Source organism: Anas platyrhynchos, chromosome 5 (genome assembly GCF_047663525.1).
Source record: "Anas platyrhynchos isolate ZD024472 breed Pekin duck chromosome 5, IASCAAS_PekinDuck_T2T, whole genome shotgun sequence".
Taxonomy (NCBI): domain Eukaryota; kingdom Metazoa; phylum Chordata; class Aves; order Anseriformes; family Anatidae; genus Anas; species Anas platyrhynchos.
Window position 1 is genome coordinate 7,720,833 of NC_092591.1, and position 19,276 is coordinate 7,740,108.

Sequence of the window (19,276 nt, forward strand, 5' to 3'; positions counted from 1 at the left end):
CAATCCGTAAAGAATGAGTAAAAAATATATGGCACTAAGCATATTTTCTTAATAAATATGTGCTACCTGCGTCTTAGTTTGCTACACATTTCTTAGGAGCACCCAGCCTGTCAGGCAGTCTCAAGGGGAGATTTTCCAACACATCTTTTCCCCACATTTTCCCCTTGGACTGACAGTGTGACAGCACCAAACACAGGTAATTTGCAAGAACACAGAGATCTGGAAATGGCCTAACATTGCTGGAGACAAATTGTACATCACATGCTCACCTCTGCAAATGTCCCAGAATCGCAGCAAAATTTCTTCAAGCAGCAGCAGCTGCCTCTGGCCACATCCTGGCTCAGCAGCAGGAGCTGATGCACAGTGAGCAGGGGAGACTGCAGAGCAGCCCCGTTCTCACCTCCTCACGAGCTTTTGCAGATCACCAGCACTCAGTTCTTGTATGATGGCAATGGGAAAGCCCCCCAGTATTTGAATCAAAATGCAGTGACAGCTGTGCTCAGGCCTGGCATGGACATTGCCCACACCTGGGATGCAATATCTGAGGCAATCAGTGGCATACTTGTGATTAACCCAATGTCTTACTCAAGAGACAAATGCACCCTTGTTCATTCCTTTTTTTTTTTTTTTTCTCCAGGCTACTTGTTTATCTGCTGTGCCATTTTAAAGTCATACAACTTCTCTTTGCCCAGATATGAACACAGTCACATTAATTCAGAGATTTGACAGCTATTGGCTTTTGTCCGTTTTAAACCACCGCTAGTAACTTTTAATAAAATAAAATATTTAACAGAACAAAACAAAAAAAAAATCTGTTAAAATCACATCATTTTCCTTTTTACACTGTGCTAGTAGCAGCATGTATGAATCACAGTGTGGCATGAATCTGCAGCACCGCCCTTTTACGTCAATTCAGTGCAAATTTTCATTTGGAAATTAATGTTATGATTTACACCCACTCTTTCCCATTTCCTATGACATGTGTTTCAAGATTGCACATAAATTCAGCACTTTTAAAGCAAAACAAACAAAAAAAAATCACTTGAAGATTTCTTTGAAAAATTGTATTAAGCTCAAAGATTACACAAGGGAAGGAAAACCAGAGAAAGAGCAACACAAGAGGCATTTAGGTCAGAAGGTGATCAAGCCCAAGAAACACTGAAACATGTCTGCTTCACAGCTGAACATCCCTCAAAATGAGCATGGTACCGATGAACTCAAGACTGTACCTACATTTGTTTCCTTTTTTTTTTTTTTCTGTAGTAAGTCTTACACTTTTTTTTTTTTTTTTTGAAAGGGCATTGCTATATTACATTTCTTAAAAACAATAAAAAGGTAACTAGTAAAAATTTCAACCATCAGCAGCATCTGTTATAGTACAAGATCAAAAACAAGACGACAGGTTTGCGCAACCCACTGAAAACGCTTTATGCCCCTCCTATAAAAAAATATCATCCTTGGCTTTAAAAAAAACACAAGGATCAAAGGCTTGGATAATATTCAAACTATGCAAATGGCATACAACGCCAAGTTCCTAATCCAAAAGACAGGCTCAAAGTGGACTTTTGGGGTGGTCCCAATTTAATTTCACCATACCTGAAATGCCCAGAACATGCATGTATTTTATTTAAACATATCCATTTACAATGATTGCAATTCTAGCTCACACCAAAATGCAATATTGACAGTTGTCAGAATGAACGATGCCATCCTGCTCTTTACTGAGCTATTTCCTTTTTTTAATTGTTTGCTCCGTGCATTGTAAACACATGCAGAAATCAGCACAACAGGGAGGCTCAAGCCTGCATCCAAAGTGAAAGGCAAACAAGTCAGCACAGTTGCAAAGCAAAGGAAGTGCTGGAACTATCAGCCTCCTACTCTTTGAAGGATCCTGTACAAAATATGAAAAGCACAGTTTAAGGTGTCACACGTTTAGAAAACGAGCAGGCAGCAAACCCGAGGGAAGCAGGCAAAAGCAGGCCCCAGTTTAGCTTCCAGTCCCCTGCCTTGACCCTTGCTGTGGGAGGCTTTGGCTGGGCAGGATGTAATTCCACAGGCTAGTCAGAAGGAGAGGGAAGATAGTCTGATTCTAGCTGATTTCACAAGCCCTGGTTAGCAGATCATATACAAATGCAAACAGTTAATATTCACAGAGCAACCTTTTGTACCTAAATATTATAATAGATTTAACATCATTAATAAATATATAAAACAACATAATAATCTCACAGACAAAACACATTTCTAAGGTTAGCACTGACTGAAATAAGTAGGCAGTTTGGTCATTGTGTAAAGCACTGAAGAATTATACACACATAATAATGTGTTAACAGGCTCACAGAATATAAACATAAGCTTGGCTTTACATTACTGAAGAGGCTCTGAACTGGCCCTAGAAGCTATTCTGAACGGCCTTCAAATGAAGGCCCGTGCAGCCATTGCATATTTAAGAATAGAGGAAAGTCCTTTACACTGTACACGTCTCAGCACTTTATCTAGATCCACTGCAAAACAGGCATTCCCCAGGGATCAGCACACGCAGGTAAGCAGGTTGGTCCCAAATGATGCTCCTATACACTCATACAATCACACACCGAGAGAGGAGATCATCTCGTCAGTGCTTAAATGTATTGGTCTGGGAGACAGAGCCCTGGGTCCTGACCCCTAGCCCTGAACAGACTTATTCTGTCATCTTAAATCAGTCACTTTATCACTTTGTCTCAGTTGCCTTTAAAAAAGAGAGGCGGTAATTTCCTGTCTGGCAGGACTGTTCTGAGGCTTAATTTCATAAGGTGCTTTTTAAGAGTCTCAGGAAAGGCACTATAAAAGTGCAGCTATTACAATGTCACAAACATGGATGGAGGGAGGTGCACGTCTCACAAGCATTTCCCAGGACATCCCCGTGTAAATCCAGAAGAGACGAGTACTCGTGCTTGGTCACACTTCAGCAGTCCCATCACAGTGGCTTCGTTTTCTCTCATAGCTTTGGACAAGCTTCACATCTCCAGGCCTCGGCACAATTACTGGGTGGCCCCGCTGCGCAGCGTGTCCGCAGCCTCCATTTGTTCTAACGGGCCGAATTCTGCGTGTGTGACTGGGGACTTCCTCTGCCCCCGCAGGGTGTGCGCGTTCAGCATCTCCAGCAGCAAGTCATACACCGGCACCACGTTTTTACACTTCATGCTCAGCAGGTGCTCCATCCCCTTGTTACTGTGAAGGAAAACAGGAAAAAAAAAGCTCAGCAATCTGGGTCTTAACAGTACAGAGATGGAAAACACACTCATGGCTTCAAGAGTCCCTTTTGTTTTTTTATTGGGAATTAAGAAATTTATCTGCTGTAGTCCCTGGGATCACTCGGCACTACCAACAGTGACAACATCCCAACACTGTAGAGAACCAAGAAGTGTGATGCCCCACACAAACCGACTTCAGAAAATAATTCAGGTGTATCGACCCTATTGAAATAAAAGAGAAAGCTTCTTTGATGCTGTAAATGTGGGAGGCCCACACACTGCAGCTATAAACAAAAGGGGAATTTATGCTATGTAGTGACCACCTACCTCTCCTGACTGGCTGAGAAGAAAGACCAAATTACGCTGGCTAACTTCAAGCAGTTTGCTTCCCTCTGCATGCCAGTGTAAGATCCCGAAGGTGGCCATAGGCTTTAAATGTTTTTGTTCGTTTGTTTTTGTTTTTTGTCATATAGTAAGGTACAGTGACACCTTGCTAGCTTGAACACGGTGGCAGTATTGTTGTCTGGATTGACAAATGATGGCTATCACTGAAATATTGTGGTTGGAAGTGTATGTGCACTCAGATACACTCAAGATGTTGAGGCTGAAAACCAAGTGCACCAAATTAATCACAGTGGAAATAGCAGCTGCTGGCCAGCAAATAGCTGAGCAAGTGGTTTGGATTGGGAGGGAGGCAACGCTTCCAGAAAAATGAGGTCCCGCTGCAATTCATGGGTTATAAATATATTAATGGCAAGGAAGAAAGAAAGGACCCCCTCCTACACCCAGCTCATGAGGTCTGCACCATTTGGCAATCCAGGCTGAGAGCATCAATTATTTCCAGAATGGTCTATAATTGACTGACCAGTGCTGAGCAATGTGAGGGAGATGGGCCACAACAAGTAGTCCCCAGACTTCAGCTGAGGCAGGCATAGCATAAAAGCTCTTATTTCAATAAGAAAAGATCCACATTTTGCAAAGATTCGTGACATTTATTCATGCCACGCCAGAACAAGAGCCCCTGTTGATGCAGTGTCACACAGCAGCGCATCAGAGCTAGGAATTGAGCTCAGCTCCAGGTGGTGCTGATGCCTTCTCTAGGGCTGGCTCTCAAACTTGCCACCAGTTAAAAATCTGGCTGTTAAAAGCTGCCTTCAGCACAGTCAATTTTTTGCTGCTGCCACCCTCTCTCAGGAAGCCTGTCTGCAAGGTGGCCGCACTTCCAATGTCCCTGCCTCTCCTTGCATGTTCCGGAGTCACCCCAGGATGCTCACAAAGATTTCCCTGGACACACACTCCACAGTCAAGACATCAGACAGCTTCATGAGTAGCTGGTCTCTGGGTAATAATTCAAATAATTCAAATTTTAAAAATTAAAAGATGACAAGGCCTGAAAATTAAAGCATCTGTTAGCAGGGCCCTTGAGAATTGAGACTGCTGTACTGCAAGCAAAGAGAAGCAATTCAAGGAGGTCCAGGAGCTGGAAGGGAGAGGAAGGGCCACTTCCCATAGGGAAAGCAGGAGCTTGGCATTGCTCTAGTGACACTTCGCAAAAATGCAAATAGGAGAACTGATCATTGCTCCTGGGACACATGGCAAATGTTGGGACACATGGCAAATGTGGCCTGGCACAAACACTGTACCCAGTGTTTGTACACCTTGCTCCTCCAAACTTCCCTCTGCTCAAGTTTGAAAGCAACTTTTCTTTTTGACAGAAGATTTTTGGCTTCTGGCTGGTGTTTTATGTTTGTTTATTATTGTTATTATTATTATCATCATCAACATTATTGTTGTTATTGTTACTATCATTATTATTATTATTATTATTATTATATTGGAAGGCTAAATTTGTATTGTTATTGTTAAATATTTCAGGCAGGTACACAGGAATGACTTCATGCAATATAGTTAAGAGAGCATTTTAATATTAACACAATGTTTTGAGCGCCAGCCAACACTTGAGTATATTGTCTAGTGAGAAAGGATTGTCTTACAATGAAACGAGATGAACAGCAATACCAGGGTCCCTCAGGAGTGCTCCAGAGTTCAGGCCTTACTTTGTTGCTGTAAACAGAGACTCACATTACATATGTTCTGTAAAATTTACCTTGCATGTCTGACATGAGAGAGTAGCATCAACAGATTGGCCAGACGAGTTGTTTGCTGCTGGGAGGGGATTCCACTCTTTGCAATAACCCACACCAAAGCATCTGTGACTACATTGAGCAGGTGATGCAGCTTCCTGTTGCTTTCAGGTTCTTCTGCTGACAAAGGAAACATGCCTAGCCAGAGAAGAGAGAGAAATACTCCTCGTGAGGAAGAAGTTATGATTGTGAATTTTCATCTGAAATAACATTTCTCAGGATCAGAGAAGTTCCATTTCCCGACAGCCCCAGCCCCAGCACTATACAAACAACACTTCATCTACTACACCAAGCTTCAACTTATACCCCTTTGTCCAAATCTGATATCTACATCAACTGCATACTGAATAACTCTCCCAGATCCTCCCAAGACAAACGTGTTGAACATAGACTCTTCAGTCTGACTGAGCCGGATGCTCTCAGAGCCTGTGCTCTCCATTCTCCAGGGTTTTTTCTTTTGAATCACTCTGTGCTATGTAGTTTAGTTTCCACCATGAACTATAGCATTATGCTTGCTCTAATCCCTTCTTGCTGCAAACAAAACAAAACAAAACAAAACTTTCTTCTTCAGTTATATCCTAGGGAGGGAGGAGAACACAGAGACAGACAGTGCTCATTGACCCAGCCTGACACAGGCTCCCCACAGCTTGCCAGGGTGCCACAGTACAACACCTGCCTGCACTGACCTTAAAAGTCAGCAAAAGTAGAAAAAAAGGAGAGTGAGGAGGGGGAAAGGAAGAACTCTCCACTAGGAATGTCTGGGAATATGCAGTAGTATTACTGATATAATTCATCAGTTAGAGAGATTTTAGTTTTTGAGAGTAGAAGCTTTGAAAAAAACATGGCTGATGATCTTTTATTTACTTTTTTTTTTTTTTTTGGGTAAATAACAAAGAAAAGAAACAGCCTTATTGTTGACTGAAATAGTGGTATCTGTCTATAAACATGTCTGATAACAGCTGGACTACCACCCTGCAGAATCTTGCTGAGAGTTATGCAGAAACTTCTTGCTGGAAACAGTAGATGTAAAGAGTATCATCTTTCTTTATATAGATGTTATGTTGTTTTGCCTTATTATTATTATTATTATTATTTTGACAACGTTAATTGCAAAACATTCTGGAGACTAAAATGATTTCACTGCAGACTGCCTAAAGGTGGGCAAACACACATTACTAGTTGCCTTGTGTAAAAGGCTGCAAAGCAAACCTTTTGTCCTTAAATTCATCTTGCAGAACTGTTGAGTACATTCAATTACTTTTTACCAATTAATTACTGTTAAATAGAAATATCTAAGCACAGTTAATCATCACTCAGTTGAGTAACTAGTTTTATTAGAATTCAGAATAGGCTTGCAGAGCTTGCACTACCCATGACCAGGATCTACAGAGATCTGAGCAAAATTTCTCCTTGATCACCAGGGATCAACATTTGAAAAGGACATACCCACAGACTGGGTCGCGAACCCCACCATGTGAGAAGCTTTTCAAATTTGAGGTCTTTTATTCGGTTCTTTAGAACAGGATATAGACACTAAATTCAGCAAACGGTATCGCTTAGAAGTTTCTTGAGCAAAAATCTGTATGATCTGATGGTAAGAAGTCCCTCTCTATTTTTCTCTTTCAATGGCTTTATTGCATTTGATATTTCTGCCATTTTTAGAGAATAATTTCCCAGCTACAGCTGAAATAAGTATAATTTGGTGAGTGTCAGAGGCAATTGTGTACTCACTGGAATTGAGGAGGATCATTGCCTTGACACACAGATACTCCTTGTGCTGCAGTTTCAGCTCTCGGAACCTCGAGGTCATGGCCAGGAGCATATCAAAGATTTCCAAAATTCCCTCTACGCATTTCCCCTCGTCCCTATGGAAACACATTTAAAATGTTACCAAAAAAGTAGAATTAGGGAACTCTGACTCAGACAGATAAAAGTCGTAGCACAAAGAAGGCTGCAAAGGCCTATCCATCTCATCTTCGGGAGAATTCAAAAGGTTCTGTCACGAAATCTAAATGGAAAATTACACTGGTATAAAAGGTCAGCACCTCTAAGAAACTAATTTTCTCTTTAAAGTGTTTAAAGTGCTTGCAGGATTGACCACAAGTAAGTATGACTGCATTTCTTTAAGAGGCTTTAACCTCACAGACAAAATAATTTTGGATAATCAGTTTTCAACTATGTAGTACCGGGCACAGCACAGCACCTTCTTGAGTATTATCCAGATTTGTTTCACCAGAAATTAATACCACAACCTGTGACATCCTCGTTTGTACCTGACAGGGGCCTAATAAATAAGAAAGGCCCCCCCAGATAAATTTCTTGTAATAATAAGGCAGCTTCTGCTGAATGCACCTTTCTCCATTTTGGATGTTAGAATCAGTACCATTTTCAGAACACACTGTGTATGATCAGAAAAAAATAAATAAAAATACCAGAAGCTATTCCAATGGGTTTGAAATTAAACAGCAGAACTGTTAAACCACATAAGTTACTGATTCATATTTTAAAAAATAAAAAAAATAATAAAAAAGTGCTGGACTTAAAAAACATTTAAACTCTATGACACAGTGACCCCAAAGGGATGCTTCTTGCACTATCTGTAATACAAGATTATTTTTAATAATGTTTTTACCATGAGACACACTTCCCCTGGCTCCCTAGAGGAAGGCGCTGAGCCCTCAGGCTGTGAGGCAGGCGCGGGCAGATAACACAAACCAGATGCAGAAAGTACTGCCCGTAGAGAGGCTGCTGCCTGAATACTGCCTGCTTTCCCCTGTGCCTCTGGCAAAGGAGCACTCTGAGCTTTGCAGGAGGACAGGCAGCTGCTGGTTTCAAGACAAGGGCATGAGCATCAGAGAAATACTTGTCTACTAAGACTACCTGGGGAATGTTATCTGAAGTTCTGCCAAGATAAAAGTGACCAAGTTACAGACGAGTTTCACATAAGCAGGTCTTACAAAATAAAAAAATTACAGAATGCCCAGATGCTTGCTAGCTCCCACCCAGCCGTATCTTGCAGAGATGAAGGAATGTATCATATAAGCCTGCTCTATTCAGCTCATATTAGCTCCCGAGGAACTAACTGTGTCATACATTTTCAGCAATTTTTTATCATTGCATTGAACAATCTAGCATGTCCTTGCATTGGGTTTTATATGAGCAAATCACAATTTACTTCAAACCTTCTTTAAATCAAATTTATTTCTCTTACTAACCCATTTTGCTTTCTGTATCTATGATGATGATTATTATTTAGCTTGAGCCACGGAATTGGTGCAGATATGAATTTCACCAGGTTGAAAAGGTTAAGAGAGATTTTATACCTAGCCAATAGAGTAGATTGTTTCCCTGACTTTTTACTAATGTGAAGCCCAGATCAAAAACGTACCAAATTTCTACAGAAAAACATCCTTACTAATCCATATTATTCCCTGCTGGTACATAGTTACGAAGAAATAATTTTTTAAACTTGTAAACAGCCTGATTTAGCTTGGAAAAAAAAAAAAAAAAACCTTTCTGTGCTGAAGTGCAAGTTTTTTGTTTTTGTTTTTGTTTTTTTTTTAATCCCTTTTGGCTAGTGCTGCAAAGCTCATTATTGTAGCTATCTATGAAGTCTGCACTAAGGACAGGAAAAAAACAACAACTATATAAAATAATTAAAATATGGCTTGAAACCACCCCTACTTTTTATTTTGAGGGTTGGGGAAGTAAACCTGTCAGCTCTAAGAAATTGTTTGATCATGTAGCACATTTTATTGGTGTGTCTGCAATGTTGGCATCTAGAGTCCTAGAAGAAAAGGACCAAAACCAACAAAACCCCCACACACACGCCAACTGAAGTGCCCTCAAGAAGTTTATTTCTCTTACCTGTCTAGTACAAGGTCCGGTGCAAAAATTAGTTTCCCAGGATGGTCAATTGATCTCCACATCAAACCCACCATTAATACTTCCATCCAGCAGCTCTCCAAGAGCCTCACTTGGTCATAGAGGCTGAGATCAATGAAGCCTAAAATGATGAAAACAGCATCAAGAAAATCAACTTATTTACATCTCTGTTTTTATAAAGAAGACTGAGTATATAAGAAACAAAAAGAAACATGAGTTGTGAAGGAAGCCAGAAAAGGAAACACTGTCATCAGAAGATCCATGCTGCCATCTGAAAAGAGAACATGAATATTTGTGATTATCCTTGTCAAACCTTCCGCAAAACGTTTGAAATAAATCAGAGCAGTGCTGAAGTGCAATTGCTCCTGTACAGCTGTTGACACACAAATGAAAGCCAAAGACCTGCCTTATGCCTGGGCACCTCTTCAGCTGACGGTCCCACAGCCTTCTGAGAAGTACTGGGAAATCACTCACAAAACTCACACCTCTTAGAGATAACTGCAGTGAACAACAGAGGACTCTTAACAAAATAGACCATTATTTTCCCATAATGTATATGGTTGCTGCTTGCAGGGGGGGTTGTTGGTTTATCTGCCTTGCAGGGGGGTTTGTTGTTTTATTTGCTTTAACTCATAAGACAGACATGTTTCTGGGTTTGTCTGTTGCCCATGAAAGAATCCACATCTTGGTGCCACTGTGTTATCAACGTCTTTGTAAATAGCAGGTGTTAACCCCATCCCACCACTTTCATGGGTCCCTTCCCCAGAATTGCAGCAAACCAGGAAAAACAAACAAACAAACAAACAAACAAAAAACAAAACAAAACAAAAAAAAAAAAAAAAACAAGAGTAGTTGATGAAGGTAGTAGTGTCTCCGTTGCCTCCACATACAACATCAAGGAAGCAAGAACAGAATTAATGGAAGATCACGCATAAGCCTGTTCCAGCATTTTGTTCTTATAGCAAGTGTCAGATAACATTGCAACATGGCCAGAAGAGAAAGAAAGTTGTTGCCTCCTTCAAAAAAAAGACTGTTGGGAAAGACTCATAGAAGTCAAATAAAGAGAAACAAAATGCACACACAAGAAAAAAAAAAAAAAAAAAAAGCCAAGAAAAACTCACAGAAAACAGAAAAGTGTCAATTACCAAGAGGCAAGCAGGAAAGCAGACTGCTCAGGCAGCCAAGGAATAAAACCCAGGATGAAGACCAGCTCAGTGGCCAAACCACACCTTTGTTCAAAACCAAGATCAGGCCAAAGTTTTCAAAGCAGAGAGGCTTAAGATTAGCTCCTAGCAAAGGTGTTTCACTTTTAGATGAGCTGGCGTCTACGTCTCTGAATAGTGAAAAATCATTCCAGAGGCTGGCCATGGGAACAGGTTTCTTGCGGCTCAGTTGTCTGAAGTCTTAAAAGGCACACAGTACGTTTGCGCTGTCACAGAACCTGCTCGTGGTGATTTATACAAATGTTCCATATATTTTCATCTTATTAAACTACTAGCCTGGAAGACAGTTAGTGACATCCTCAGGTTGACATGAACTGGGTAACGCTTACTCTCTCTTCATTGCTGGAAGTGCTGCCTTTCAAAACCCATAGCCTTACTCCTTATTTTATGAGCAGAGTAAACAGGAGCCCGTGAGCTGTACTTTCCCTCGTGGATTTCACTGTCACAGAATTTACTACAGAATTCACAGCCAACAGCAGATTATCTGCCAGACCCAAACTCTCATAATTTAAAAAATGCTGTTAGAAAAATACTCATGGAAGTGTGAATAGGATAAACTGACAGTGATGGTTTCCTGGGAAACTACAGCCCAAAGATATTTCAGGGATTTATTGAAATAAACAGTTACACAGGCGTGTGCTGTTTTCTCTAGCATAAACAACCAGTTACTGGATTTAAAAACAAATCTCTGTTGAGCTGTCAGAGCAAGTCCCAGTTTTCAATCTACAGCTAATTAGAGATCCAGATTTATCCCAGATGTCACCTGCTAAATATGCATTACCAGCCCCAACAAGATTTCTGAACGTTGCGCACAACTATTAGAACCATCCCCTTCCTTTTCATAACCATCATGTTTTAAAGGTTGAGGACAGCACATTATCACTGCAGCTTCTTTCAAAGTCTCTAAAGTCCCTTTTCATTTGCTGCAGAGTACATTAAATTGCTCATTTTTCTGTGGCTGTAGTACATGTCCTTTAAATCATGTCCCTTAAATTATATCTAATCCTTTAATATAAACTACCAAGACAGACTGCCACAACAGCACAGGAAAAAAGAAGTGTTGGATGTGTAGTAACTATCAAAAGACACGCTGCTCTGGCCAACAACAAACCAGGTTGCATAATGAATCCGAACTTCAATATTATGACAACATCTTATCGATTAGCAGTACAGCTCCAGCTATGAACTCTGTTCAACTCTCTTACACTAGTACAACAAAGTAAAAGGCAGTTAGAGAGGTTATGTTCCTCTCACTGATAACATTGTATTAAAATCCTTGTAATTAATGAGAAAAGAAAAAAAAAAAAAAGTATATCCAGGTATTGCCTTCTGTTTTTCTGAACAACAAAAAATCAATCCAATAAGCAGAAAGTACAATCAAAAATACAGTTGCAGAGTAAGATTCGTAATAAAAGAAGGTCACTAAACATTACATAAGGAGAAAATATATATGTAAGCAATTATCTTTCCTTTATAGACAAAACTTTTATCAGTATCTTACATATATAGCACTAGGATATGAAGGAAAAAAAAAAATTGTTTTCACTGTCAAAATGATGTCCAATAATAATTTAGGAGAGAAAATGAGTTTCTTACCACAGAGCTACAATATCAAATATTCAGAAAGTAAAATTACAACACATTGGGCCGTTAGTCAACAACTCTTTTTTTTTTTTTTTTTTTTTTTTTTTAAGTCTCCATGAACCAGAGCATGGAGCTAGATGATTAGCTTCAGGGAGGATTTTTGAAAACTGAAATTTTATGTCCTAAGCTTTAGTCATCATAATCACTTTTAAGAAAAAATAAATACATAAATCCACATTCACGTAGATGTTCTAAATGCCATGTTATATTGTAACATAATTCACGATTGGGTACATATTAAATGTCACATCTATTTTTGGCATTATTCTAACCTAATGTTTTTTTCTGTTCTGTGTAACATGAGTGATCAGAAAAAACAAACATACGCGATAAAGTGTCAACATTCCCAGGAACTCTTTTTTGAAGGGTTATGATTGCTTAAAGAGGTTTTCTTCATACGGTTCTTTTATTGCCAAGAAAATTGTTTTATTTCTGATGTAAGTTGTAAACAAGCTAAAAGTGATCAATGTCAAAGTTGGGGTTTGCTTGGAGACAATATTATAAAAATTATAATTTCAATTTAAAAATTTTTGTTTGCTTTTCTAAACTGACATAGTTCAAAGTAAGCAAACAAAAAAAAAAAAAACACATAAGTGAAGAAAAATCTGTAAATAGAAGTTGGGTTTTTTCCTATTCAAATATTGCTTAAAATCAGGTCATTTCCTAAGACTGTTTTCCCTATATTACTTCCTCCCCTCCCCCCAATTCACTTCCTATCAAGCTAATAGAAATATACAGAGTCCTCTGAATTGGTGTTTATTCAACTTTTTTTAATCAGAAAATAAATTATAGCAATAGACACCATTTTTACCCTTACAGTTACTTACTTGATGGTTATTTTCACTGTCCCTTAACTCAGGGAAAATAAGAATTAAGGAAGGATTCTGACCCTCAGTTTAAAGCACTCCATGTTAACAACAAAACCACTATCACTGTACAAATAGCCGACACTGCTTAGGATTCTCGTGCCCAAGCACCTAAACTGGAATTTGCACACCTGAAATATATCACACCTGGACAATCCAGCACAGTGGCTGAGCCATGGAGACTCTGCTAGGAGCAGACATAGCCCAACAGTTGGAGCTGGTAGCATCTTCAGCCCCTCCACCTGGACCTGAAATAGCATATACTTTCCTTATCCTAATATCTTAGTTTCAGGAGCGTACAAAATTTTCCCCGTGAAGATGAACTCCTGTACTATGTATGCACTGTGTTTTTTTCTAGATGTAAGGGTTACTGTCATGTCTTCCTGGGCATGTATTTGAGCAGTAGCAAGCACTGCTTACAGTAACAAGACGTGGGCACATGCTGGCACACTCTGCTTGCCCTCAGCATAAGATCCGAGGAAGGACCACGTTGTTCTGACCCCTCGGTCCAGACATCCGTGGGCTTAGGACCTCTAGATGCACTGCGGAATGCATTAGCCATGCAAGGTGCACATAGCTGCAGGGATCACTCCTAGCAGAGAACTATATCTGAAGTTAAAGATTAAGCTCCACACTGTTGTGTCTTTGTCAATTATTCAATGCTTCCTTTAGCTCAGTACTATTTAGTTGGCCACCTTAGCTCTTACTAAATGGCTATGGTCTACAGTTTAGTCTATGTCAGCCAGCAATTTTTTCCACACAGCTTTGCCAGCAATCTTCTCCATGTTCTGGCTGCTTTTTCTCTGTCTTTTATTCTTTATGATGGCTGTTTTAAAGTGGGCCCTTCATGGAGAAGAAATTGTACATGTTCACCACTTACTTCAGTTTGTAAGGAGAGAAATGGTACATTGCCAGGGTACTGTGGCTGCATTAGAGAGTGGCTACATTCAAGGCAGTAACACATGTAGCTGCACTTCAGTGCATGTTCTTTGTGTTGCCAACAACCCAAAGCATCCTCATTGATTGTTGTTTTGAAGGAGTGCACACAATAATTCTGAGATCGATACTACGTGCCACTTAGCAATCTGAAGCTCTTGTGTACCAACTATGTCAGCTGAAGCAATTGCAGAGACTCAGTGCTTGGATACACAGCAGTTTTCACCAACTTCAACAGAAACCTTTCAATAAAATTCAAGGAAAAATTTTGACTTTTTTTTTTTTTTTTCCCCACATCAATCTAGTTAATACACCTTTTAATGAATATCCTTAATCAGATTAATCAGGCATTTATAGTTGATGAGGTAGAAATTACATGCAACACCATCTATGTTTTTTAGAAAACTGATTAAGTATTTGGCTAACAGCAAATATCAAATTGTTGGTAAGGTTGTTTGATTCAAAATACTTCCAAGTGAATTACCAAGAGCTATAATTTCTCCATTACTTTTATAGGATAGAAAACCTAAGACCTTCATACCACACATCCACGGTGCTATACTGTCAAGGCATTGAATAAAATAAACAAAAAAGAGATTGAAATCCTTACCAGGAATTTTTTTGGCCCAGCCAATCATATGAACCAGCTCTTTGTCTGCCAGTTTTGTCAGGGACATCATCATGGAGGCCTCCGTGAATGGTTTGCTGGGACGACTCACCAACACATTGGGAGGTTCAGCTTCAAGTAGAGTTAAAACGAACTGCTCTGGACTGACCGTGCTGAGGAGAATCTCTTTTACACGGGTGGCTGTCTCATTGTATTTCTTAGTTTTGCTAATGCAATGCACTTGATCTTCTGAATTGCGATGGCGGCGCAGGATGCGATATCCACAACGTTCTCTTCTTGAGCCTGACACAAGAGGCACATGATTGCATTGATGTATATTTCTCTCAGTGTTGCATTATACAAATTAAAATGTTTGAGAAGGGAAAACACTCTTTAATATTGGATGTTCTAGCCTGAAGCATCAAGTTTCAGACTTTCTAGAGCATTTATCATTGACCTAACTTTGCTTCCACTGACTTCAGTTGAGGCTTTGGTTTACTCTACTGAAGAAAAAATAACAAGATAAATGTTTATTCACTTACAGTTAACACACTTTACAAGTCCCTGGAGAAATTCTCATTGACATCAAGAGAGATAAATCAAGTCTTCAAATGCAATTAAAGACAGCCATTTACTTTGGTTTTAAAATTCTGTTTTAGATGTCAATTGGAAAAGAAAAAAAAAAAAAAAAAAAAAAGAAGAACTCTAAATTTGGGCAATTTGGGCCATGACACAGTGTAAGTACCTCACCCAGAAGCACAGCTGTTCCTCACTGCTTCACTGCTAGCTGGGTGTTCAGTGAGGTGACCCGTCTTCTCCGTATGTCCTGTTAAGCCAGTGGGAGTTTCCTCCAAGTGAATTCAGATATCTACAACTAGATGGAGCAAGCCCCATTTTTGGAGCTTTGCCTGAAGAATACTATTTCTGTTTCACAGAACAGTCCTTTTACAAAGGTTTTTAATTCCCAGAATGATTTTTTTTTTCATTAACACAACAGCAAACATTCTCTGCCTATCAGTATTATTGCTAGGATCAGTTATCTGTCTTTGGAGAGCTGCCATACAAAGAAGCTAGAAGACTGCAAAAACACTGGGGGATTTGCTAAAACACTCAGCCATGGTTTCTGCTTCCATCACTCCTTTTATGTTTACTTATATACAAATAATCTTTGTCAATAACTAACATACAAGATTTCACAATATTAAAAATCAAGATATTTAAAAATATTAACTTACTAAATAGCTGGAATCATCTAGCACTTAACATTTTCAATATCACTGCTAAATTGTCCTCTAATTCTTTCAGAAGTCATTTTTTTTGTGCTAGCCATCAACTCTTCTACTGACAAATGATACTCCAAGGTTGAATTTTCATATACATGTAAATGTCATTGGTAGCATAAATCTATATTAGACCAACATTTATTACTGCATTAGTAGAGATCATGAAGACCTAAAAGCATAATAAGAGGTTGCCTCATTTGGTTTCAGTCCTGTAAGTTACAAAGGCATCTTTTCATTGAGTACTGCTATCTTGACATTACTAGAATTAATGATTTTTTTTTGGTGTGTTGCCTTCAGAATTCTCAACATAGTCACGGAATGTGGTTCTTCTTTATTAGGATAGGTAATTCATTCCCTTATATTTACTCCATAAAGTACATGAAGGCAAAGGAGCAGAGGAATGATGAAGGTGGAAAAATCCCAGCAACGTGATCAATGCCAACAAGCACCCTGACTTGGCTAGTCTCAGGGTTATCAAAGAACAAGCCCATGGTCCATGAATGACACCCACCAGATAAGTCAACAAGAAGGGCTGTAGGGACCAGGAACTCCAAGCCAAGCACTAGCGTGACCAGAGGATCTGGATGTCGGCTACCAGAAGGGCCATGGGTTTGGACCAGCTGCCAGACAGTTGCTTGCTTGATGTATACGTGCAAGAGTTTGTGCACAAGGCACCTGGAAGACCAAAGTAACCAAATGCTACTGGATAACACTGATTCTCTAAAGCCTGTTTTTGGAGGCATCCATAATGTATGAATCCAACTGTGTGGGAGAACGGATAACTACCAGTGAGTGGAGTGAGGCTGCAGACTTTGAAGGCTCTTATGGCCAGAGACCAACAGCTGAGAAGAATGTAGGGGTGAGCTACCTGACAGACTGAGTGTCTAAACCCAGCTGCTGGAAGGATCCATACTGTATACATACATGCATTTCCCACTGCTTGTGCTTGCATGAGTGCTAGATCTTCTGTCTGCTGATGAGTGTGGCTGGCTATGGATACAGACATTGTGTGGTTTTGCTAATGGCAATACATGTTCACACTCACTATTAGCTGGACACAGGGACATAGCAATGTAGCAGCTTCCCTTCTTTCATGCTACCTGACTCAGCAACTCCTACCACCCTTCATCTACAGCCATCAGTTATATTAGAACATGAGTTGCATAAATTCTAACATGACAATGAAATTCTGGCACTAAGGTTCATTTGGCCAACTGAGAGTTTCAAATATAAGCAAAAAGTAAAAACAGAAGAAGTAAAGGCACACAGATGCACAAAAAAAGTATTCAGATGCTATTGACAAGGCTCATACTGCTAAATAAGATGTTGAGTGAATGCAGTCTCAGTGGTAGAGGTTCCCCAGGTGTGATGGCTTGTCAGGTCATAGTCCTGTCTCATCTTCAACAGCTGTTAAGCACCATTTGAGTCAACCTGTGAGAAGGATGAGATGCAAAGGCCAGTCAGGTATAACCTGAAGGCACTGAACAAAATGGATAAGGTCTAAAAAAAGTCTGCCAGGACTTTAAGGTTGTGGAACTTTCAGCTGCACAGCGTTACAAACATTGCTTGCTGCCTGTTCAATAAATTGCCTCAGATGTCAAAGAGAACAGAATGAGCATTAAAGAAGTTCTGGAAATTAGAGAACACCTGCTACGTGGAAAGAAAAGAGAGTGGAGAAGACAAACTGGCAAAGTTGGTTCAACAACGGGACCTTGGGTATGGAGGAACCCAAGTGGAATGAGGCATTTGGAGCAAGAAGCATTACCAGCTAGAAGTACTGGCTTAAAGTCTGCAACATAGTGGGCAAGGATGTCTTCATGTCCTTTGTGGCCTATGGGTAGGATGAAATGGCTTGAGTACTGACACAAAGAGGAGATTGAAGGAAAAAAACAGTGATTTGCAAAACTAAATAGCCTTAGTTTAGCTGAATGTAATCTAGCTAGAAGCTGCCAGAGAAGCTAAACAGCAGTTAGTGAAGGATAACACACCACCAGAGACAGAGCTGCAGACGTTATCTCATGGTAGATTTATGAAGTCAGCCTTGATGATGAACCCCGCACAAAAAAAGGTTACCAGCAGAACTGCACAAGTCACAGAGGAATTTCTTCAGCCATCTCTATGGACAAATCCTTTTCTTCCTGAGAGTCAAAGGACAGCAAGGCAGAGACGACACACGGAAGATGTAGTGAACTCTGTGCTAAACCTCATTTTGGACTGATGTACGAAGGTCAAGAGAGAGGAAAGTCTTAAAGTGCTTTGTCAGCTTCAGAAAAACATTAGAATGGCACAGTGGGCTGCAAACTGTACTGAAGTCACATCATGAACAGAAAGTATGTAAATATTTTCCATCAGGGAAGACAAAGAGGAAAGGTCAGCAGTAAGCTAAGAAACTGGAACAAAAGTTCAGCTGGAGACAGAATGAGGAAACACCAAGGTATCAGGGTGCTCTACATACAGAGAGGTCAGTGGCTGTGACTTCCATATGAATGTCCATAGTAGCGACTGTAACCAACAGGAGATAACTCAACTAAAGCAGAAAGCAACACCTTGTCCAGGTTTTACTATTCAGAATGCTGAAACACATTGAACAAGGGCATCTTGAAGGGCTAAACAAGAAAAATATCACAGAGGGGCTAAAAGCCGTAGGTAGACGCAGGGGGAAGGAGGCATTTTCTTGGGCAGAAAATGCCAGCTGCTCCGTGGCATGCATTGGTTTTATTCTCCAGTACCTGGTGGAGATGCGAATCCCTCTAAAAGAGGGCTCATGAGGAACAGCAGCCTTTAAATTAAACACAGGAAAGAGTTGTTGAGTTTGCTGAAGGGACCATATCTAAAACAATAAAGTCAGAAAAACTACTGGTTTAAGAACGAGCTGTGGAGATGAGGAGACATCTGGTGAGACAATAAGGAAGAAATTCCACCAGTTCAGAGACACCTGCCAGAAGCAGTGAGTGCTCAGGCAAGCACTTGCAACCAGCTCATCGATCCAAGTTCAATTCCCAGCACTGAAGTGAACCAAGGGCACTCCTGTGGGACTCAGCATGCTCTAATCCGCTGTCCTCAGCTCGTTTGAAAAGGAAAAAAAAGGAGTTGTGAAGGGGGGGAGGGGGGAGGGGTTAAAAAAAAAAGGAAAAGAAACAGGATGCTGAATTTTTGTTTGTATTTTTAATCAATGTATATCGCCAAAGAAGGCAAAGCCTGATTCACTGAGCAGTGTGCATAAAATAGCTCATCGGTAATTAAAAGAAATACCATTTATTTCCACATTAAAATTTATTCTGTTTGTGTTTAGGAAGGAAGGGAGAGCGGGGGGAAGAGAGAGTGAGAGTGCTCTGTAAGATTACACATCTAAGAAAACTACATTTAAGGCTGCCAGTCAATTTACCTGTCAGGAATTAGCAGCCTTTCCAATTAATACAACATTTAAACCATGTAAAGGAACGTTTCTACTTCCC

General features: G+C 40.0%; 1 protein-coding gene across 12 annotated transcripts in view; it reads right to left on the reverse strand.

Annotated features, from left to right (window-relative positions):
* Positions 1-604: 604 nt before the first annotated feature.
* ESR2 (estrogen receptor 2) overlaps positions 605-19,276 on the reverse strand; it is a 47,986-nt gene continuing 29,314 nt past the window's right edge. For all 12 annotated transcript variants that reach the window (XM_072038199.1, XM_072038200.1, XM_072038202.1 and 9 more), the window contains 5 exons: positions 14,542-14,841; positions 9,245-9,383; positions 7,109-7,242; positions 5,341-5,515; positions 605-3,210 (listed from right to left, as the gene is read on the reverse strand). In XM_072038199.1, the coding sequence (XP_071894300.1) occupies positions 3,021-3,210; positions 5,341-5,515; positions 7,109-7,242; positions 9,245-9,383; positions 14,542-14,841 (938 nt within the window). In that variant the 3' untranslated portion in view covers positions 605-3,020. The remainder of the gene's footprint in view (positions 3,211-5,340; positions 5,516-7,108; positions 7,243-9,244; positions 9,384-14,541; positions 14,842-19,276) is intronic.